Source organism: Chenopodium quinoa, unplaced genomic scaffold (assembly GCF_001683475.1).
Source record: "Chenopodium quinoa cultivar QQ74 unplaced genomic scaffold, ASM168347v1, whole genome shotgun sequence".
NCBI classification, from domain to species: Eukaryota; Viridiplantae; Streptophyta; class Magnoliopsida; order Caryophyllales; family Amaranthaceae; genus Chenopodium; species Chenopodium quinoa.
The window spans coordinates 1,156,147-1,180,427 of record NW_018742410.1 but is presented as its reverse complement, the minus strand read 5'-3'; the positions used below and the strand labels follow the sequence as shown (position 1 = coordinate 1,180,427).

Below are 24,281 nucleotides of genomic sequence, written 5' to 3'. Positions count from 1 at the left end.
ATGTCTCGCTCTTTATTTTACCTCAAATACTCATGTTAAATATCCGGCACCCAAAGATATAGATAGGACACTTCAACCCTATAATATTGACCAAAATCATAAAATTTTAATAAAATAGACAAGTTGGACACTTGAACATATTATGTCAGACATGAATACTCGAGCTTGAAAACCGTTTTCTCAAGTAATCACACCAGTCAATATACTGGTGTCAAAACATTTGATACAAGAATGAAACAGAGAAAAGTCTGAGCTGCCAAAATAATATTAAAATGCAAAAGAGCAACATGAACCAAGACACTTCAAATAGGTAATTTCTCATCAAATCTGAAGAAAATATACCACAAATCTCATCTAAATAATTGATTTGTGGTAAAAAAAGAGAACACTCTGACATGCACATACATACTTTTGGATGAATTTAAAAAACCTTAAAGTTTGAGTGCAAACTGATGAGTATCCCACCAAATAATAGCTAAATTTAAGTTTTTAAGTAAATAAGATTAGGACTAAAGAAGATGCATGCTGTAAGTACAACCACTACCATTAGAATATTTGGCAACTGGCAATCTATGAGAAGATAACACAATTTATAAACAAACAAATTAATACATTACATTAATCTGTAATTAGTCAGAGGCTTAATAAGTTAGGACACAAGTATGCTTCCCTCTAGGAATATAATTAGCAAAATTGTACTATCTTTGATTATACTAATTAGTTATACATATTCTGACAATGAACGAGGAATCAGAAGATAAACAAACCCATCAGCATGCACTGCCCAATTGCAGTGGTATATGTCAGATGTATTATTTGACACATGGCCTTGCCTGATTCGGCCACATTTTCACTTCTTATTTTTATATGCATGGAAATGATGCAATACAAGCAAATGATAATACACTCTTAGATACAGAGTACTTTATATTGTACTACGTATGTTTTTCTAGTAGTTTAATGGTGTACATGATGGTGCTTTTCAGATTTTTCGAGCTAGGTAAAAGGGTGGTTTTGAAATGAAAACAAATTATTTGACTTTTTATGGTAATTCCGGAAATTAAGTAGGAGTTCCTCTATACAAAAGTTTATGTAATATAAGTAAACGTTGCAAATCTTAATGATGAACTATATACAATCGTTATAGTAATGAATTAATGATTGGTTATCTAAGATTAAGCATAGACGCATAGCACATAATTTTGACTCTTGATTAAACACATGGTGATTTATTTTAATATGTGCAAGAAATTTGAATAAATTTCATGGCAACAAAAGAAGTGGGGAGACAAAACTGAAACAATGAAATTTCCTGGACAAGGACCTTAAGAGAAAGCGATTAGTTCCTAATATTTTGTCCACCAAATTAACCCAATCTTGAGTCTCTAACAAGATGTGCTCCGACAATCATTACAGTTTTAGACCAAACTAGTTAATGATAGTTGACCTTCTACCATATGCAACATTCTGCTATATATGGTTTAATAGTAAACTAGACCTTTTTTGTGGGACCTCCATCATGAAGTACTAAACATTAAACATCAAGTCCTAAACACTTGAACTTGAGTAGCACAAAGTGATCACCACCCTTTAACTACTAGTTGATGAAATCACTACAATCTCTAGGTGTGGGGCTCTAAGAATTCTCGTATTTTGAAATCACAATCTCATTTGTATAGTAATTTGACAATTTTACTTTTGTCACATTAACTTTAGTAACAATGATCAACCACCCTGAACTGTTACTAAAATCACTTCAATATCTAAGTGTGAGGCACATCACAGCACAAATCCTCCGTTTTACTTTGTATCTATATATGTGTTCTAACTATTTTATTTTTGTCACATCACTTTAATATGTAGACATTGATACGCATTAAATGTTAGGAACTAAACATGTAATAGGATAGAAAATATGAACAATGGAAAATTTCGGCTTTCTACCACTTCTCTATGATTCATTTGGTGGGAATTGAGAAGTCATCATAAGTATCCAAGAGGGTACCACCTTAGCAATAATTTTAATTGAGGTAAACAACTAATTTAGTTCTAAGTGCACAATGAGGCTAATGAATATTAAGTACCCAATTAAGCTAGTGGCAAAATAATTAATGTAGGGAACACCCCAAGTCCAAAAAAAGCGGCACCTCATAAAAATTCACAAAAGGAACAAACCCCAAGTGACATGGGACAAGCTGCCTCTAACTGATAGTCTAATCTGCAGTACAAGGTTACCTTTGTCCCCCCATTACTAGAGCACTCCTTAACCTCCAACAGGTATAAGCCCACATTAATTTCACTCTTTAGGCACTTAGCCTAGTGACAAATTTTATGTATCAAAATTTATCACCTCTAACCAAAATTCTTATCATATGCCCCCAGTTCTACGCCAAATATGCATCTTTACAACTTATATGGGGTCCATTTAACCAATGAGAAAGGGAATAATCAAGAGAGCCTCTAAGCGATTATGTACACAATTTCCTCGTCGCTGTCTTACTAGCCCTATTTCAAAGGCGGACAAAAACATCCAATATTTGAAGCCATTTCATCCAAAATATATCTCGGTATTTGATAAGGAAAATCCACAAATGCCCCTAAAATTAAATGTTTTTTATCCGTTCGGAGACGAGTTTGTCATCCCTTCTCCCCTCATTTATTTAATTGTTTTCAAGCATAGTAAATGGCGCACATTCATATTCCATGAGAATAATATATAAATAAGATGAATAGACTAGCCATAGGCCCCTTTAGATTAGATATAGGCATAACGTGCAGTGTCAAATAAAAAAAAAAGGTTTGTGGAGTGAATAAATAAGTCTCTTGCTCTTAGATCAACATAAGAGACACTCAAACCCAATACACTACTTAGTAAGAAACAACTTCAACAAAAAAAAGGGGAATTCTTTGTGTTCATTCAATTCTTCGTATAAAATAGCAGCAGGGAGTGCAGAAAAATCCATTTATACCTGATGGAACAAGCAGAGCTAGAGCCATGCCTTTCGGGCACATCGAGCACGATCTCAGCATCACAGGAAGCTCCGCCACAAGAACGCCTGTATAGGTCACTGCATCAGCAACATAAAGCAAGCAAAGAAGCACAACTAGAAGATCAGGATGCAGAGCAAGAAACAGTATCTCAGACACATATACCATTAGATTTAATGCTTTCTAATGAAGATTCGTGTAATGAATTCAACGCCGAACTCAATCTCATCGACTGCTTAAACGTAGGATCATCTCAGAGTTCATCAGAATCTCCTCCCCAAGGATCAGAAAACTGCGAGCCTAGAGTTTTCTCGTGCAACTACTGTCAGAGAAAATTCTACAGCTCGCAGGCGTTAGGTGGACACCAAAATGCTCATAAGCGAGAGCGTACAATTGCGAAAAGAAACCAGAGAATAGGAGCAACAATCGCTGCGACTGCAGCAGCGTTTGGGCATCCTTACTTGCACCAGCAGCACAATTACTCAAACATTGCTTCATTACCATTACATGGTTCTCCCAATAGATCTCTTGGAATTCAGGTACACTCAATGATCCATAAAACTCCTACTAATAATATGACAATGTCTTCTTCTGGAAATGTGTACGGACATCATGGATGGTTAAGGTTACCTATCGAACAGCAACCCGCCGTTGGGAAGCTAGTGTCAGAGACCTACCACGGTAGCGCCACCACAGGACCGTCATCGAGAGGTGGAGCTGGTAGGTTCAATATAGTAGATGAGGGTGTCACCAGTGGCGGCTGGTGGAGTGGAGATAGTCAGATTAAAAGTAATTCAGAAGAATCTACAAAGCTTGATCTATCCCTCAAGCTTTGAGAACTATTTTTTTTTCTTTTTTCTTACAGGAATATTTTCTTTTCTTATCTAGAATTAGGGGTTTGCTACAATATGCTTGGAAAATTATTAGCTTAATTATTCTCTTTACTTCCTGGGATGATATGATGTAAATTTTCTAATGACAAAAGGTAAAAATGATTTTTCTTCCTTGAAAGTTTTTTAGCTTAATTTGGGTGTAGGAAGAGTCATAAAGCAATTATGTAGACATAATTTGATTCCGTATACACAACTTGCAACAAGATTTAGAGCTTAATTTCATGTTCATAATCTTGTAAACCAAAGACTGCCAGAATCTGCAAAGTTAATCTTTAATGTTGAAACAGCTCAATATTTCATAAACAATCTAGTTCATCCTGCTTTAAACTATAAGACAGTAACTGACATACAAGGATGATAATGTACCAAAAACTGTGAGCAAAGTGTCCCAATCAACAGTAGAACTCTTAAGGAAAAAAGCATTTAAAATGGCATAGGAAGCATTATATTCAACGTCTATATGTTTAATTAATAATGCTATTTTTCATAGAAGACAAAAGAGTAGAAACACCAAACCCAACATAAAATGAATTTGGCATTTTGCAAGTGATATCTAGTGAAAAATCTTCTACCAACTTTTCTAGTGTCTACTGTCTAGAGGTAGGCATCTGATAGAATTATATAGACTTCTAGATATTGCATCATGCCATCAACCATCAATCTATTTCCCCTAGAGGGGATGGTAGCGTAGGCCAATGGCCGGGTTAGCCTGTCTCCAGTCACGGCCTGCCCAGCACCAGCTCGAACTGCACCTCCCCTCCCCCCCCCCCCCAAGCAAACTAGCAGGTGGGATGGGAGCAGGATATCCACCACAAGCCTGGTTCAAACTAACTATTGACAATGCAGAAGGCCGCCAGGACTGCCTCACCTCTCAACCCGGCTAGTACAGTTGCTTACTTCATATTGTGGTCATGATTTCCCTTACTGGCCTACTAACTACCTCTAGGTAGAGGTATCTTACTTCATTCCATCGATTCATATAATCAGCATAGCAGTGCTGACAATACAGAAACTCGAGCAGCCTAATACACGATAACATAAATAGAAATGCATAAACACTACAAGAAATGCTGTATAAAGAATTGAAGTTTAGACTTTCCAGCAGCCAATCAACAACAAATCTTTTGGTGTTAGTTTCCTAAGTAATAAGTAACGTCAACAACTGCAAATGTCAGAGATGAAACCTCATATATTTTTGTGCCACTCAGCTAATTATTAATGGTTTACAGATCTTAGGGCCAAGTTGATATACTTGCAGACCGTTTATCTGCAACTTTACCGGATACACCCTACTGCAAGTGGAGAGGTTAGCAGAATCTAACAGGTCTTAAACATAGTCCATAAATTATTAGTTTACTACATTATGCAGTTAGTAGTTAAGAGAGTCACAAAGCATTACTTCAGACCTTAATTTTGTACTAGTATTATCACCAAATATACGCAACAATATCAATAGTTCACATAGAGATGGGCAGCGTGTTGGGCTAGCTGAACTGGTGACCGGCCAACGAAGTAATGGAGCTACACAAGTTCAAGTGAGCCACTATATTTATATATAATAATAAACTGAGGCTAACTGGGTCGGGCTTATTTGGTCCACTGAACCCAGTAGCCAAATGGGCAATGTCCAACCTGGACCACAGACCACCTCTAAGTTTCAATTAAAAATCCAAGTACTTCGTATACAACTTTCAAGCTGCCTTGCTTCCACATCAAAGCTCTTATAGGAATTAGTCTCGTGAATAGACAAAACAATTAAATGGTACAGAGCTTCCGATGTCATAACTAGTGGGATATCTACAATTCTACATACCTTCCAATTCGCTGATTTCAAACTAAGCTATAAAGATATTCTCAGCTTTCAGCTAATCCAACTTAATTGAAATCAACAAGACAATAAGATCATCAACAATAATAAGGCTGGATACTAATATCAACTCTAGAAACAAACACTGAAATGTGACTAGCCCTTCATTAGTGAAAGTGATTGAACAAATAAGAGAAATAAAGGACAATGAGCAGAAAATGAAAGAACAGAAGATTGTAACACAGGGTTTTACAGATCCAAAGATGAAATAAAATGACTGCAAGTCCATAACCGTACCACATTCAGAGACTTTAAATTCTGTTCTTATGGGTTAAGAAAGGCAAAGAAATTTTGTAGGCTTCATTACACAAGAAAAAATGAAAGAACAGAAGATTATAACACAGGGTTTTACAGATCCAAAGATGAAATAAAATGACTGCAAAGTCCGTAACCGGACCACATTCAGAGACTTAAAATTCTGTTCTTATGGGTTAAAGAAAGGCATAGAAATTTTGTAGGCTTCATTACACAAGAAAAGCCTCAGTCTCTTCTTCGCATGATTTCAATGTCTGCTCTGATCAACAGACAATAGAGGCTGATTCAACTAATAAGAACAAGTATCAAGTAAAAGGGAACTCAGGACTAAGGAATTCCAAAAAGGTGGCAGAAAAAGAGGGCAAAGATAAGGGTAAAACAGTCCTTTATATAACAGTAAGTAACTAATTATAGCTTTGGATGTAATAAATATGAAGCCCAATCAATGGATGTAATAAATATACAGCCCAATCAATTACAATTTTCCATTACAAACCATCCTTCCTTCACATCTCTACTGCATTGTAAAGGTTTTATTTAGCATACCACAACTGTGATCTTAGGCTGCACAGTAGCAAGTTAACTGCAATACTCGTGAAAAAGGTTTTGCAAACATTATTGTGATCATGATCGTATCTGGGACTATATCCCTTAAAACAATTGGATTTCCCTAAATTAAACCATCAAACTTCAGTCACTATAATATATGGCCCACCAATTCCACTTCCACTAAAACCAGGTAAAGAAAAAGTAAATCAACTAACCCATTCGAACTACGGTTATAGATTTAAGATATATTTAACATGCTAAGAAACCTTCACCTGTTAAGTAAAGCTTCTGTACAGCAATCAGGCAAATGATGCAATCATGAGATTAACATGCAGCCAAATGAAGAAAATTGTTGACCTTAGCATCCCAATAGTTCTAGTTCTAAGCTTTTGTCACCTAATTTCTTATTTGACAAAAGCTAACATAGCAAATTTAGCCAGCAGGAAGAGACCAGTATTTGAAATAAACTCAAAGTCAAGATCCAAAAGGCAGTGTCAAACATCACAATTCCAAGACACACACCAAGATGTCATGAGTCAAACCAATGTAAGAGCAGCCTAATTAAGTCTCAAGCTAGCTATCATTACCTAACGCAACCATCTTCTAACAGCTCGTCAAGATGAGGAGTAGCATCTGACTTAGATTTAGCATAATTGCCCTTGTTCATGTCATCACACCAATAATGTATTGATCTCAAAATATATCAATTTTGTCAACATTCAATAAGCAAAAAATTTAAAAAGGAGAATATGAGCAACAAATTGCATATTATGAACAATATTTATGTTAATGGAACATTCTATACCGCCTAAATCTAAGTAAATTCAATGCCATTACCATACATTTGATCTTCCGAGGATGCCAGAAAGGCACTCTACATTTCGACAAAAGACTTGACAGTTTCTAACCATCTCAGGAGTTCGGTTCTATCCTTGTTGACCATGTAATGATGCAAGAAAACAGAAAGTTCACCATCCACTCCTCTTGCTTCCAAGTATTGATGAAGTGCCTTACGGAGTTTAGGGTCCAGTTTTCTGAAGTAATAAAACAATAATTGTGTCAATTACAGAGAAAATAGCTGCAGCCAAGCTAAAACAGTAGCTAACACAGGCCTTTAGGCAATGCAGAAGTCCTAAGTCACATTGCAATAAGATTCCTGGGACACGTCACGTATACCAGCATATGATACAATCCAAAATTTTGAGCAATCAAGAGCACGGGAAAAAAAGCAACATTTTTAAAGCCTCAAACTGGAATTCGGAGTAGAGTGCAATGAATATTGAGAAGATAAAAGCACTAATCTCTAGCAAGATATGCAATAGATTTCAAAAAACACACCCCAATCTTAAGAATACATAGATTAATTACATATACTTATTTTCCACTGATCTCTGATGTTCAGTATACAATAATGAAAATTATTAATCTTTGGCAGACTATGGTGGAGTTACTGCTATTCCACATTTCCACTATGAAAATAATGAAAACAGGAAAATCTCATAGAAAATGCTCATAATCATTGTAACCATCATAATTACAAAATCAAACACCATCATGCTAAGCACATGAAGCTATTATGGCAAAGGAAGCAGTACCTTATATTAGGACCCATGTGAGCTTTAGGTAGCAATTTGTTGCCATGAAGCATGTAGACTTTCATGATCTCCAAGCCATCTGGCCATGCAGAGCACACAAATCCCAATCCATCAGATCCCTCTCCCTTATATATGTCAACCAGCAAGCTTATGTGAAGACGAGTATCTTCGCCATCGGTATCATCCCCAGTTTTTGGGTCGGATACACAACCATCAAACATTGTAGCCTCAATATTGATATCTTCTTTTTCGCCAAATTTGCGTCGGAGCCTAACATATTGCTCACCTGGGCGGTCTTCAACGGAGAAGAAACTGAAACTTGCAGGAGGCTGCATATTCAGATAAAATAAGTTTAGATAGATAGCAACAGCCATTCTTACAACTGCAACAATGGGAACGATGTGATTGTACTGTCGTGCTGTCCTAGGAAAATGAACAGGTTTTTAGAATATTTTTAGGACTAATTTTGCCCAAGGTTTCTAATGGTTGAATGAAATGCCAGCAGATACACTGGCCCATGGTTCATTTTTCACTATCCACTATCAACCCAAATATATGTCGAAAATAACCTGATAAAAATTCATCAATATTAATCTCCTATTTTGTCCATGTCAAATTTTCTATTCCCAATGTGTTGCCAGATCAATTTCACTTTGGTCAAAATGTGCCAACGATTATAAACCACAACATGCAACATATGACAATCATACCTTAAAGATCTATATGTGTGATCATAATGCATGCTATCATATTGACAAGATCATCCATCTTCATTTCAGAAAATCTGATACAAATGGGGGAAGGGTAATAAAACATAGAGCATTGATACCAAAAAAGAAGTCAGCTACATGAATGTAGTCAAATGCATGAATCCTTGTTCATTCCTTTCTACTAACCATCAGGTGTTTTAGGAGACCCAAAGCCTTTGTCCTTTTTAACAACTCAACATATGTCATCTCTGGCTTCGCTCAGTTACCTTTTAGGCCAACAAATTCCAATTTTCTAATCCCCATACCAAGCATCCACCCCTCAACAAAAACAAACATGGCCAGACCAACATAATTGACTTTCATTTCTTTTTTAATGTAAATTTCAGCATTGTGGACTCTATGTTCCTTGCGTTACCACACATCCAATCAACACATCTCCAGTCACCCTCTTTATTTAACCAGTCCTGATCACCCAACATTCTGATTTGTTAAAAATTGAAATAGGTTGGCCTAAGCAGTTCTATGATCCTTTACTTCAGGAGACACATTAGTCACCAAAAATTCTCCCATTGCTCCTCTCGATGCATCCAGCCGGCACAAATCATATGAGTGACATCTTGATCAACATCTCTTAGCTTTTTTACAATAGGCCTTGGATACTAGAAGCACTAACTTAGAGTTAATTCTCCAATCCAACTTTGCTGTACTATGATCTTTTTCTTTGTTGATACTAAACTTACACTCCAAAAATTTTAATCAATTAGTCATAAGTCCTTAGCATGAAACCTCAAGATTTTAACTCTTCTCTTTAAAGCTCCAACTTAGCATTGAATCTTGCTTTAGTTGCAAAAAAGAGCACATGTAAAAACCACAACTCATGCTAACAGTTATATCCGCCTTTATACCAATCCTACTGGAGCAGTCTAATTCCAGTAACCAGACCTCCAACTTAGAGCTCATTTCTGCTTTGCAATCAAGAGCTCATACAAACAGCTCTCACACTAACAGTCACATCCATCATTCCATCCCCGCGCATTACTATTAAAAGCCCTATGCTCCATCCAACCAACGTTTAACATGTCCAATTCCATGGAAACTAAAGGAGGTACCATCAACGTGTCTGACAGAAAAAAGATCCTATAATCAGTAACATCATCTGTAATTCACCTGTGCAGCACTACCTTTACTTCAGAAGGTCTCGGATAAAGGGCATGAAACAAATAATGCAATTCACTCTACATAAGCAGATACGCTACTACATTCCCCTAAATTGCTATGACCACTTAAACAAATCATGGTTGACACCTAAACTTCTTCCTATTCATCAACATGATTGCATAAACTAAACTTGTATCATGTGAAAGAATTACATCAATGTACACCTCACCAATAAGGTTTTTACGCTACTATATTAACAAGTGACATGTTTCCACACCTCAATAACAACATTTAATCTAAGATTCATCATAGAGTTTCACTCATCTCGCAGCTTCAACACCACATTCATGAATTTCTACTGCATATATCCATAAACTCAATTTCTTTGATCTTAAGACCCAATATCACTCGATTTTGCTTATGTATAACTATCTTCTACTTCCTATCACTCTTCTTGAACCGATATTAGGTTCTTGAAAATCAGTGTTCCTCCCATCCCATAGTTATCAGACCTATTTGATCAGCTACATTTTCAATAAAACATGAAAATCATACAAAACTAAAGAAGAATGTCTTGCAATAAATTTCCGGAATCATCAATTTGCAACAAAGAACAAACCCAATCTCTATTACTCCCCTAAATCACATAAAATTATGATATATATACTTTCCCAAGTCACACCATCAAAATCATTCATTAACTATGTAAAATTGCCATACCAATTGAAATAAAACCATCTAATGCAATCTCATTTAATTAATAAATCAACATAGCAAAGTTTTACCAATTGCAGAAATAAAAGTTATAATATGAGCATAATACCTCTTGAGGAGGAGCATATTGAGTCTGATATTCGAGTTCAGTGCGAAGTATTCGAATAATGTTGGAATCAAACGGTGATAGGAACTTCGTCGTTTCAGAAGAGTGACTACGAATTTGTGTGGGAGAATGGAGGAAGTGTCGAAGTGGTTGGAGAAGAGGTAAACATAGACGGTTGCCGGAGAAAGGGAATGAAGAAGGAAGACATTTTCGGGATATTCTGAAGAGGGGAGCCATGGAAGTAGGAATCTGTAGCAATATTGGGAGGTTGAAGGAGGGTTTTTGAATTTCTGGGTTTTACTCTGATTTTTGGGATACTCGAGTCCATACTCAAATAGTCATAGGCCCAATTACTAATTAGGCAATTAGCCATCGGAGTGGGTTTAGAGTAACAAAAGAGTGGAGTAGCGCAACAACCAAATGAATCCACACATCTTACATGTCAATTCATCACAAATTTACATATCATACTTGAAAGTAAGATAAAAGGATAAGGGGACTTTTACCACCAAGATGATGCCTCTAGTAGAATTAGATTACACGGCCTTCAAGTCATGAAACCAAACCCACATAAGGAAATTATGATTGTCTTTATAGGCAGGAAGCCAAATGAGCAATTTATGCTTTTCGTAGGTCATGGTAATTTTGAACGACCACTGGGATAAATTATGCTTTGTGGATGGTAACTAAGGACTTGGAAATGAAATCTTGTTTATACCATAAGCCTAAATGTAAGAATGGCTTATGGCCCAACCAAAATTCTTCATAATTGACATGGTTTAGTATATGCATGGATCACGCCCCAATACTACTTTAGATAAAACCAATGGTTCATGTCATGTCGAGGCATCTATTGTGGATCATCTCAAAACGACATACAATCTAACTCGACAATTAGATCAATATGTTACGTATCATCAACCACCCACACAAATGCCCATAAAAAGACCAAGAAATTAAAACCTAGGAACACATAATATTAGACCAACAAACAAAGATAATTAATTTGGAATAGAGACTTAAGAGTCCTAGACTAGAATAGTTCACAACCTCAAATTAAGCAAATCCTGTACCATACACATTATTATGTCCACGTCTCAAGGTACACAACCTTTCACGGACACCATATAAGCATCGTTGCCTAACAATCTAATCTTTACTCCTATAAACTTCAGATATTTATTAACAGTATTCAGATATTCCATATGCATTGTACCTCTACCCTATGTAATTAATGTGACATTTAGTAACCAATAAGGAACAAAATTAAACCATAAATAAATCAGAATTATACGCTACTCCGTATTGTATAATATTATCGTGTAGAAATAGAATTGGTGGAAGAGTAAAGCAATACCAAAGATTGAGCGTTAAGTTATGGAGAAAGTGAGAACACAATTTAATTCTCACTAAAATTTTGCGTTCCATTCATTCTTCTCTTTTTCCTTAACCATTAATAATTAAATAAAACTCCTCTACAAATATTATCTTTCACTCTCAGTTTGCAACTTGTTTTTAGCTATAAAAACAATCGGAATATATCATCCGAGCCAACGTGGACGGTATCGATGTTATCAACCAAATAAGTTTTTTTTTTTTTTTTTTTTTTTTAAAACATCAACCAAATAAGTTTGAAACGAGCGTGAATCAGAGTTGTTTTTTTCGAGCTAAGGAAAGGAAATCATTCAGTTTCCTTTCTCTTTCTGTAAATTACGAATTTTAAAAGCCCAGAAAGGAATTTATTTTTAATTTTCTTGGCCCATATTAAAAAAACCAATTTTTAATTTTTCTTGGGAATACCAATTAGACTTTATTCTGGATTAGAATTATTTTATTATATAAGTATAAAAATTATCCAGTAGGAGAGAGAAAATACAGGAGAGTTTAGGAGAGAGAAAAAAAGGGGAGTGAGGCAAAATGTTGTGTAGAATGATACCAAAGAAGAAGAAGACAGGTGCGGTACCAGTTTACTTGAATGTGTACGATCTTACCCCCATTAATGGCTACGCTTACTGGCTTGGTCTTGGTGTCTATCATTCTGGTGTTCAAGGTAATCTTTTCTCTCTCCTAAATTCTTCATTTTTAAATTTTTTAATCAGATTCAGATCTGTTTTTAGCGGTTGTTGTAAAAATATAATGTGGGTTTGTTTGGATTTATGTTAATTTATAATGGGTATTTTTTAAATTTAGTTTTTGGTTTGTTATCTTATTTGTAATTGGTTGCTGAAAATTGGTTCTTTTTTGCTTGAATTTTGGTGGGGTTTTCTGGGATATTGACGTTTTTGATTCTGGAATTTTTAGTAGATCTGGTGATTCAAATTTCTGGGAATTTATGTAATTACACACTAAAATTAGCTGAAAATTGAAGGAAATATAATATTTTAGGTAAATTTATTTTCCCAGGTGCAATTTTCATTTGTTGTTGTTTTCATAATTTGCTTTTCACAGAAAAATGTCTTGATGACAATGATACTGCTGCATGATATACTGGAATTTGGTGCTATAATTCTGGGATTAGGATAGTGTACTTTTGTGTGGATCCATGGTGTAGACCCCTCTAATTATCTGAAGTGTGTAAGTTATGTCATTTAGTGTTTATCTCTTTGTGAAATTGATATTATAAGGATTGTGCATTTTATATTGGATTAGGATTAAAGATTGTGTGCTAGACTTTTGATTCATGGAGCATTGTTGTCGGAAATATCACCGGCGCTGGCTTATTTTCTTTTCACCTTCCCTGGAAATTAAAGTTCAGTTAAGGTATAGATACTAAATACACTATACAGCTATAATTAAGCTCGGATAAGTGGAATTCAGGTGGATAGATAGATGCCTACGTCGTAAAATGATTCCAAACCTAGGGTGTTCCATGTTGAACTCCATAACATGTATTCGTTGCTTTGTTTGTATAATTCAGAGCGTGTTTAGAACTTGCTTATAAGTTTTCAGTAATATTAAGATAGTAATGGTGATGGCTAGTTGAATCTGTTACTCTTGTTTTCTGTTGTAAATGTTGGGTTTTGAAACTGAATTATGCTCAATTTTTCAGTTCATGGCGTTGAATATGCTTTTGGAGCTCATGATCATGCCACGACTGGGGTATTTGAAGTGGAACCGAAGCAATGCCCTGGCTTCACATTCCGAAAATCAATCTTGATAGGAAGAACAGATTTAGGTGCTAAAGAAGTTCGCGCATTGATGGAGAAACTATCCAAAGAGTACTTTGGCAATACATACCATCTTATTAGCAAAAACTGTAACCACTTTTGCAATGATCTGTGTATACGTTTAACCGGAAAGCCAATTCCAAGTTGGGTCAATCGACTAGCTCGACTGGGTAAGATATATGCTCTGTATTTTTTATTCATCTTTGTGGTTCAGTGCTTTGAGTATATTTTATATGTTTTCCTGCTCATGCTCTTGTTAATTCCATGATTTGGTGATGAATTTCTGTGCTTAGGCCCACTGCGAGGTGCTTCTTCTATTGTGTATTAATGTTGTGTGGGTCATGCTTCAACTAAATGTATTTTAGTGCCCCTCAAATAAATAATTAAACCTAAGTGTGTTGTAGTGGTGTGACTATAATGACCTCACAGTTTATTATAAATCTCTTTTCATTTTAAAGTTTTAGCATGTTTCTAGTAATTACTACAAAATCTGGTAGACTATAAAATTTTATTTTCCCACTGTCTGATAGTGACAAATGTATGAGGGAGGCAGATTTAGACCATATACTAGCTGTTAAAATTGAAATGCCGTGGTTCCCTTGCGATTTGCTGTGACCAACAATGTTGACATCTGGTGTGAGGAAGATGGACTTGTGTTAAAGGTGTAATTTTGTCATATAAAGTTCTTAATTGTAATACAAGTATTAAGAGTCAATGCATGCTAGTGGGTAAAGATTTAGCTATTAGATAGGAAATTTCATGTTTCAGCTGTATATTGTAAGGAGATCCCGTGTCTTTCTACCACACATCATAATTGATTTGGTAAAATCTGAGGGGGTGGTGGTTCAAGAATTAGGTTTTACTTAGTGGTGTCTGTTAATGTCCCTTACTAGCCAAAGTTCTTTTTTTGTTAGGGGGGTGCACCATTTATTTTACTCTTTGTGTTACATGGACTTGCACACATGTATATCTGCAAAAGTGTCTGACCCAGCTATTTTATTTAAAAATTAATTGAAGTGTCAAATATTAATACCCATGTTAGAGTGTCGAGGGATTCTGAAATTAAAAATCAGAGTTACATAGGTTAAACAAGCTGTGAAGTGTTTCTTACATAGGCAAATTTCATTACTTGCTTCAATCTTAATATTGTTTTTCATGGAAATCTTGTGTATTCAAAACTAAAGAATACACCCAAGTCCAATCAATTTCTTTTTGCTAAATCATCTTTCTTCCTATCAATTTCAAGGTCTACTGTGCAAATGTGTTCTCCCAGCAGCCTTGGATGAAGCTAAGGTTCGCCATATTAGGGCTGAAAGCAAGGCACGTAGTGATGTAGATAAGAAAAAATTAAGAAGCCAATCAAGTAGGTTTGAGCCTTCAAATTCTACATCAGCAGCATTGTCTGATTGTTCTACAGCTTCTGCTAGCAGAAGTAGGAGGCAGAGACGCTGTGTTCCTCCATCTTCGTCTTTGATTTGTGCTTACCCTCAGCAGGAAGCTGTTTCATAGAAAGCATCTATTTTTTAGGTTTGCAATGTAAATTTGTGGTGCAGACATTAATGGTAGAAGGTGCATGTTTCAATTTATTTTAAATTTTCGCTGATAGTTTCTGTTACCAGCTGCTGGTGAAAGCAATGCAGCAGTCTCTCAAGTGTATCAAGTTCCTTATTTTGCCATGTAATTCCTGTTCATGATATCGCTCTTTTATCTCCCAAATTATCCCCCAGCCCCCTTAATCCCTTATCCCTCCAAAAAAAAAATGTCCGGCTAATTGCTCAACAATTCAGTATAAATGATATCTATCCATTTCGCACAATTGAGAAATTTCGCCTATTATTAGTTGTCTAACAAGTAACGGAATAAGTAGTTGCACTTTTTACGAAAAAGGCCCTGATACTCTTTAAGTAATCTTATCTAAATTCATACTTTGTGAGGGTTAGTTGTTTTCATGAGCTGTATTTTGTTCATAGTTTTCGCATTTGGCTAGCTGATTGCTGATATATTTTGTTCCAAGTTTTCGCATTTGGCTAACTATCTATTTCATGGAAAGCAATAGTGTCATATTGATTTATTTGCGTCTAACAAGCAACTTGTTCATACCAACCGAGTTATTGTGTTAGCAATTGACACATTAGGGTGTAATTGACCAAGTCAATTAGAAGCAGCAATTTTTTCAAGTGTTGCTTTTTCCACTTTAATAAATCGAAGAGCCAGATATGCTACGGAAATACGGAATAATCAACTTAATAATTTACTTATTATTTTTAATTGAAGGGCCAATTGATCAAATTGGTAAAAAAAAATATACCCTAAGCGACAAATTGGTAAAAAAAATTGCAAAAAAAAAAAAAATAATCTCAGGCGACAATTAAGCCTAAAAATACAAAATTTCCAACAAACTACTTGCGATTGCTATTGTTTTCGTGGTTTTTTTTTTAATAAAAATAAATAAATAAATATTAAACCACTTCACAATTCTCATTAAACCTTGCCATATAAAGAGAATATTATCACAAAGATCAGAGTCTTCGAAAGAATTATAAAGTCCAGAAGATTAATAACATACCTCTAATTTTGCATAATAACTACCATGATAACTAAGGAGCTGTTTGGTTTGCGCGGGGGATATGGAATGGAATGAACAAAGGGAATGTAAGATAATGGAATGAAACCCTTTAAATGTAAAGGAAATCACCACCACCACCACACAATCCCCTCTTTCTTCACATTTCCACTTTTCCAGCCACCACGCAGCCACCCCACCGCCCAGCCACCACCTCGACGGAACTCGTCGGCCCTCAGCGCACCTCCATCACCCCTCGCCGCCCCTCTCCTCCCCGGAAAACCTTCCACCACCCACGCAAAACCCTAGAAAACACTCTCTCTCCCCTTAAAATTGTCGGCCGACCCTCCCCCCACCCTCAAAACCCTAGCAGAGTGTTTTCTAGGGTTTTGCGTGGGTGGTGGAAGGTTTTCCGGGGAGGAGATATTTTCGAGGGGAGAGGTGGGGGAGGAGCGACGGGTTCCAGCGAGAAGTTAGGGAGGTGTAGCGAGTTTCGGTGAAGTGGCAAGGTGAGTTCCGGTGAGTAGAATGAGGGTGGCTTGGTGGGTATGGTGGCTAAGGAAAGGGAATGGAAAAGTCTAGGGGGTGGGGAATCAATGTAGACTAAAAATGGGTAAAGGGAATGAAAAAAGTGACAAACAAACAACAATAAAGGAAATGATAGCAATTCATTCTCATTCCCTTTAATTATTTACCCCAACCAAACCACCCATAAGATAATTCGTAATTGATCAACTTAATAATTTATACTTGAACATATATATATATATAGTACTCCGTATTTACAGAATATAAATATTACCTCGTGAAACAAAATATATTTGTAGGAGACTATTTGTGTTAGACTATTAGGTAACAAGCTAACAACAACTATTGAGCTTTTGACCATAGTGTGAATTATACCTTGTCTTAGAAGATTGCTTTCGTGTTAGGAATGAAGTTTGATTAATATTACACATGAAAACTGACAAAATAAATCATGCAACTTTTTCATGATTACTTCTTCTACATTTTGTTTCCTACTTTTTTTTATTTGTATTCCCTCTTGTTTTTTGCTTTTGTCTGTCGAAAGAGATTCGAGTGACCCGTAAATTTCATACTATAAAAAAGTTTAAAGAAATCTTGAAATTCTTTTAATTTGTAGTATGTTCTAACCTACCTCGTTTCTTTATTTTATTTTGTACGAGTAAAATAAAGATCATATATAGTTTAAAATAATGAGTAGTAGTTGATGAATAAAGGCAATAATAAGGTCAAGAAATTGAATGGCATCTTCTTCTTTTTTTTCTTGCTTTAATGCTTTATAAGTGTACTTCAATTGTTTCTACATATTCTTTTTTAAACATTTTCTTGTTTATAATGCTCATCAGCTCCTCAATGAATTAGCTAGGTGGTCAAATTCTCTTCTAGTATTGAAATGAATAATACGAAATATACGTTTATTATAATGTTAATATCATTTATATAAATATAGGGGCCGTTTGGTTAGAACAATGGAAAAAAGAGTGGAAAACAGGAAAAGAACCGTGTAACTATTAGTCGTACCTTTTCATTTAATTGGTTTAGCTATGGAAAGAAATCCCTTTGTGTTTGAGAAAAGTAAAGGTATTTGTTACCTTAGGTTTTAGAGTGGTAACAAATGGGTGGAATTTGTCCCTTATTCTTTGGTAAAGGTAATTGTTACCAAATCTCTTAACCAAACATTTAATAATGGTAATGGTTTAACCGAATTCGTTTTCAACCCAAAAAATACACTAACCAAACATGCTCTATAATGTAAAAAGATAGGTTAAATTAGCTAAGCCTTTTTAGTTCAACTTATAATGACTTATATCAAACAAATTAAATTTTAATAATTTCCAACATAATAAAGTTTGTTACAATAATGAATATTAATAATAAATTGAATATGAATTCTTCTAAAGTGAAGTTCAAATGAGATACTATTATACACAATGGAGAGTATTATACGAAGTAACACTGTTTTGATAAGTTAAGTTCAAATAAAAATCATACATTAATGCTCTCTTTATTTCATGATACAACATTCTGGAGAGTAAAGTTTGACCTATAATTACTCTTTAAAACGGTGATATATTCCTTCAATGATACGGACGGTGATATATTTCTTAAATGATACGGAGTAAAAAATAAAAATTATGAATATACAATTATTATCAGAAGGATCTTATGGAATAATTAATTTTTTATTTTTGCTTAGGAACTAATGACTAAAGAGGATTCTAAAGGAATTAAGCGACATTTTTGTATCTTCTCGATCTCTCTCTCAGTCTTTCTCTTTCTTATTTGATTACTTGCTTAATCTTGAGTCTCTTAACTTAACAGTTTTGATGTTGGAGTGTTACTTTCATAATTGGCGGGTGATTATGGTGTGGATGTAATTAATTAGGGCTAGCATTTCTTTGATGGTTGTTGGGTTAATCTTTAGGTTTTCTTGCTCATGTGATGCTTTTGAGAGTAAATAATGTTACATGCATTCATGTTGGTATCATAAAAGTTATCTTGAAGTACAAATCTTGTTTCTATTGCCTGATGGTATGATGTAGCCCTTTAAACCTGAATGTTTTTTTGAATATAGGTCTTGATTGGGATTTGTCTAGTTAGGCTTAACTGCTTAAGCCTTCGGTATTGTTGTGTTTCAACCCCTGCGATTTGGGTTAAATTATATGTTTGGTTTCCTTCGTCGGAAGGCTGAAGAGAAGGAAGAAAATTAACTATAGACTATATATGGCCTTGAGAAATCGTTGCTATCCTCATAAATGAACATGTTAACCTTATTTGTTTGTAAATTATTACATGCACTTGAGAGCACTAAGAATAGTGCTTTTGTTAGTGAGTGAAGCCGACAAATGTCATGTTACACTAGCAAATAGTAACTTAGTAAGCACATACCATCTCATATGAGCGTGTGGTATATGTGGGAGCACCATTTCCGATGCAGCAATACTCTCGAGTGCACCAAAGAATTTGTTGATCCTCGACGTAGAGCTTTCAGTAAAGTTGTACTTGTAATCGTATGTGTAACTGTGGGCTTTGCTGCTTGGGTAAAGAGAGGAATTTTCTTTTGTTATGGGCTTTTCCTATCATACTTTCATTGCCCATTCAGAAGCCTGCACCTAGTAGTAAACTAGAGTAAGCCACTATCATTGAAAAGCTGGACTAATCCGCTAGACTATTATTTCATTTGTACTCATAAAATACGTGATGAGTTCAATTAAATTGTGTTTTCTGAATTCTCACTACTACGTACTAAATTATTATAAGTGAGCTCAGTTCACATAGAAAAATCAATTGTTCATCAAATTTTTTTTCCAGGGAGAAGTAAATGCACCAAAGTTAGGGCGGGGAATGAAGACATTAATTGTCCATCATGAATTTCGATGTTCAATGAGAAGACATTTTTGTAATTTACGGTAGTAGTAGTTTCATTCTACAGAGTACGTATTAGTTATACAATTAACGACCATTTACAACAATAAAGAATTGAAAGAAATTTATATAAATTAGATTATATGATTTGGCATTATTATGTGTGGGGTTTTTATTTTTGTAAGAATTATTATGTGTGGTTTTTTCAACTATAATTCTATTAATAAAGAGGTAAAATGTCAATTTTTAGCCAGATTTGAGTCCATATACAGATATTTCTCCTAATGTTTTTTTTTTTTTTTTTTTTTTTTTTTTTTTTTTTTTTTTTTGTGTGAAAACATTTTCCCTAATATATAACAAAAATAAAAGTCACGTTCACGAGGCTCCCACGATGAGTGACAGGAGTAACTATAGCCCACTACCAAGTATGGGCTCATAGTTGTCCATACCACAATATAAATTTTTTTTTTTTACCTTTTTTTATTTTTTTTCCTTTCCACTTCATCTTCTTCCTCCCTTAAACCCTTTCCCCACCTCCATGGATAGCTCCCATTGCCCACCAAACCTCTGCCCACCACACCTCCACCTCCGACAGCAAGGAACCCACCCCACCAGTCACCACCTTGGTCGAAACCCAGAATTACGCAATCACCTCCGTTAGAAATCACCAGAAACCATCCAAAAAACATAACCCCAAAACAGAAGAGTGAGCAATGCTATGGAGTACTTCCGGCTTATTTTCATGGTATTCAAACATAGACTATTTCCGTGTCGAAGACACAAACTTATGGCTCTAGCCATTAAAAACGGTGAGTTCTATGCTGGAAATTGTCTGAGTTCGGTCGAAATTGATGACGTTAATTGTTTGTCGGTGCTCAGTTATTATTAATTTGTATACTGTTATTATTGGTTTGTATACTGTTATTCTTGATTTGTATACTGTTATTATAGTGTTGAATATTGTCATTAAGAGGAGATAGACTACTTTTTAACAGCATGACAAGTAATATGTGAAATTACATTTTTGCCAACATATCTATAATTAAATCCTATAAATACTTCGATGAATTAGCACAAGTCAAATTTAATACGGGATATTATATGGACATTTTGTATCATGTATACCGATACATGTAGTTAAGCATTCATGAATTTGTCATAGTCAATGCTGCCATAGCTGATTTCGTAATTTGAACGTATTGTATCCAGCATTCCAAATGTCCAAATCAAGCAAAGAGTAGGGCAAAGACTCCAACTTGTATGGAAATATCTGGGAGATAATAAAGTATAAGAACTATGAAGTAAAAGAAAAACGGCTAATTGCCGACTATATGACTTGAGCCTGCAAGCATGAAACACGGACGAAGTCTATGGGCCACCTTCCAACGGTTTGCTCGATCCAATGTGCCCATATGTCCGACAAATATGGTACCGCTTTCTTTTTTTCTTTATTTATTACTTTTATTTTTTATATTACTCCATAGTATTTTACTCCATACTTCGTTTTATATTTCTCACCAAACACATAGATTTGGTCAAAAAAATACATAATAAGTATATTTTTTAAAATTTTAGCTATTGGTGAGAATTTAGTAAAAAATACATACTAGTCACAATTTGGTGAGAATTTTTTTTTTTTAAAAATCAATAAACAACTGACACGTGTACATGGCGAGCCCCACTAACGATTTCCATCCAAAAATCCGTTAGTGGGTGGTGAAACCAAATTTTTGGATTTTTGGTGGTGTTATAATAAAACTTCTTTTTTTGTAGTGTTATTATCAAAATCGGGGATTTTTTTGGGTGTTATTTTTTAATTTAGCCTATAATTAATAAAAGACATATTTTGATGGTTTACCCTCAATCATATGACCATATTATAAGATCTAAGAAAAAATAGTAGTAACCGTTTGATTATAGTACAAGGAGGAAGAGGGTGTCACATGGAAATTGTCTTTTAGGGTGGAACACTTGGGAATACTTACAATCACTTGTGTTTAAACCCATAATTAAACTCAATACATTACACATGCTCTTCTGCCTGGATTTTTGCTAGATCCAAGATTTGAAACAACAAATTTAAATTACCTTTACTTTATTTCATATTTGTTTACGACTAAATATATTTTGTTTAATTTCATACTTAGCGTTAAGATGTGGTAATTTTATCTTAATAAGGGCCTAAGGGGTGTTTAATTGGAATACGTACTTTGATTAAAAATAAATAAATAAATGATTTGTGGTAGTCATATCTCATATGCATCAAATCTTTAGCTCTTTACATGACAAATGGAATCATTTTTGTTCAACAACTTTGACTGCATGGATTATAGTAAAATCTTAATTTGATTATATATATTATACTGTAATACGTTAGTATAATATGAACTCGAGATGGGTTCACATTGGCGTATGTAATGAATTCAATCATGGTACTTAATGGAGGCTTATTGGAGTCATTATATCTTGATAATCATATGCGGCCATATGGCCATATGGGGGATGTAGTTTATTATACTTTATTCCCCAAGGATTGGGTAGCTAGATGTATCTCAAAGTGAATAATGAGTGTTAGGGTTAGTATTTTTTCACTTTACCTAAGCGTTTTGTCTCTTTTTATTAAGATGATGTTGAATTTGGTCGTAATTGATATAGGACAATGTGTTTAATTTGATACCGTAATTTGAATAAATTTGGACTATATGTACACTAGTGTATAAAGGGGTGAAAAGCAAGTGCATATATACTCTGTATTTGTTTATATGAATTTAGGTCATATTTTATTTACCTTATTTTTACTAATTTATAAATTAATAAGTTCATTCACATGAAGATAGATAGATTTGTGAAAATAAGTTCACGTTAGTTCATACCTATTTTAAAGGGCTAATCAAGTTTAATTTAATATCTGTCTAATAAATATAGGTAATAAATTTGAGTAAAGCATAATATAAGTGCTTGAATTTTGAAGTTGCAAATAGGTCTCTCAACTTTGAAATGAAGCAATTAGGCCCCTCGAAAATAGATGAAAACCTCTAAAACTATTGCCTCGTTCCAAAGTTGAGGGACCTAATTGCCTCATCATATAATTCCAAAGCTGAGGAGCCAGTTGAAGGATTTCCTTCATGCTTAACTCAAGTAAATTCAGATAATGAAAAAGAAAAAAGAAAAAAAAAAAAAAAGTGTTTTTGCAATAAAAAGCGGATTTTATGTTTCGTTTCTTGTTATTGTTTTATTGAGTTTCTAATGTCAAACATCTTGTGGCTAAACAAGTAAACTTCTCCCCCAAAAATGAAAGAATTGATTGTAGCAATTTTCCCCCTAATTAATTTGAGTCAATAATGGGATTTCATTTTTTTGAATAAAAAATAATACAATTAGTCAGTTTTCAGTAATTGACTTTACTGAACAAAATTTAACAAATCAATTATTTAACCACCAATGCAACTAATACGGAGTAATATTATTTGGTAAAAAAGCCAAAAGAGCATGCTAACAACCTAACAGGGAGTAACAGCCAAAATTTGATGGGGAAGAAAATTACCACTTTGTCTAACTTTTAACCTAGCTTTAATCGCATTAAACTTGGGTTATGTTTTTATTTTCATTGTCCAAGAGTGTTGAATTATCCAAGTTTTCAGAAACAATAACCCGAGATCATCTCTATTGATGAGACTCAACTTTGAGCATTGAAATACAAAATGAATTGTTTTTTACCTCCAATGGTGATACCCAATCCACTTCTCAAATTAGCAACTCAAGTGAAGTCTAATTTCCCAATGGCGAGACTCTCTAAAGTATACTAATGTCACTTTCAATTTATGCGCCACCAAATCCATATTATAAGTTTTTCAAAAAAAATAAAACTTAAATAAATTACAAATATATTATAATATTGATAAAAGACCAACACTTTTGGTCAAATGAGACTCAAAGTTGAGAATCTAAACTTAGCAACTTTCTTTTGGAGTTGCTAAGTTTAGATACCAACTTATTGGTATCTTTTGCAAAAAATACTCTCTCTCTCCTAAAAAAAACTCCTTAAAATCTCACCATTGGAGATGGTCTAAGTAATCAAACATTGAGCTAATTTAGCTAAGCACTAGGCCGGGCCGGCCCGAAGCCCAACACGACCCAGCACGAAAAAAACACGGCACAATACTATGCGTGTGGGCCATGGGCCGCCTTTATTTGGGCAAAGCACGATAAGCCACGGCATGGCCTGTCTCGGCACGACAAAGCATGCTAAAATCAATGCAATTTTGCTTAGGCACGCAAGCCCGACACGGCCCGGCACAATGGCACGTGGGACTGGGACGTGCATGG

The 24,281-nt window shown here is 34.8% G+C and overlaps 3 protein-coding genes across 3 annotated transcripts; 2 read left to right on the top strand and 1 right to left on the bottom strand.

Annotated features, from left to right (window-relative positions):
* Nucleotides 1-2,601: 2,601 nt before the first annotated feature.
* LOC110705829 (zinc finger protein 3-like) lies at nt 2,602-3,999 on the top strand. The gene has a single exon (XM_021883764.1). It carries the CDS (start codon nt 2,973-2,975, stop codon nt 3,822-3,824), a length of 852 nt encoding a protein of 283 aa, XP_021739456.1. The 5' UTR covers nt 2,602-2,972; the 3' UTR covers nt 3,825-3,999.
* A 3,213-nt stretch (nt 4,000-7,212) lies between these two features.
* On the bottom strand, nt 7,213-11,336 carry LOC110705823 (uncharacterized protein At2g39795, mitochondrial-like). The gene is made up of 3 exons (XM_021883758.1): nt 10,839-11,336; nt 8,148-8,476; nt 7,213-7,586 (listed from the first exon to the last, which is right to left on the bottom strand). Exons 1-3 carry the CDS (start codon nt 11,070-11,072, stop codon nt 7,427-7,429), a joined length of 723 nt encoding a protein of 240 aa, XP_021739450.1. The 5' UTR covers nt 11,073-11,336; the 3' UTR covers nt 7,213-7,426.
* An 825-nt stretch (nt 11,337-12,161) lies between these two features.
* Nucleotides 12,162-15,696, top strand: LOC110705818 (deSI-like protein At4g17486). The gene is made up of 3 exons (XM_021883752.1): nt 12,162-12,885; nt 13,885-14,172; nt 15,249-15,696. Exons 1-3 carry the CDS (start codon nt 12,753-12,755, stop codon nt 15,509-15,511), a joined length of 684 nt encoding a protein of 227 aa, XP_021739444.1. The 5' UTR covers nt 12,162-12,752; the 3' UTR covers nt 15,512-15,696.
* The last annotated feature ends 8,585 nt before the right edge of the window (nt 15,697-24,281 follow it).

Bases quoted from the DNA above. Each gene is read 5' to 3' on its own strand.
- LOC110705829 (XM_021883764.1), top strand. From the start codon at position 2,973: ATGGAACAAGCAGAGCTAGAGCCATGCCTTTCGGGCACATCGAGCACG.
- LOC110705823 (XM_021883758.1), bottom strand. From the start codon at position 11,072: ATGGCTCCCCTCTTCAGAATATCCCGAAAATGTCTTCCTTCTTCATTC. The intron at 8,477-10,838 runs GTATTATGCTCA...CTGAATATGCAG, and splicing joins AATATGCTCCTCCTCAAGAG to CCTCCTGCAAGTTTCAGTTT. The intron at 7,587-8,147 runs GTACTGCTTCCT...TTATTACTTCAG, and splicing joins CACATGGGTCCTAATATAAG to AAAACTGGACCCTAAACTCC.
- LOC110705818 (XM_021883752.1), top strand. From the start codon at position 12,753: ATGTTGTGTAGAATGATACCAAAGAAGAAGAAGACAGGTGCGGTACCA. The intron at 12,886-13,884 runs GTAATCTTTTCT...TCAATTTTTCAG, and splicing joins CTATCATTCTGGTGTTCAAG to TTCATGGCGTTGAATATGCT. The intron at 14,173-15,248 runs GTAAGATATATG...ATCAATTTCAAG, and splicing joins CAATCGACTAGCTCGACTGG to GTCTACTGTGCAAATGTGTT.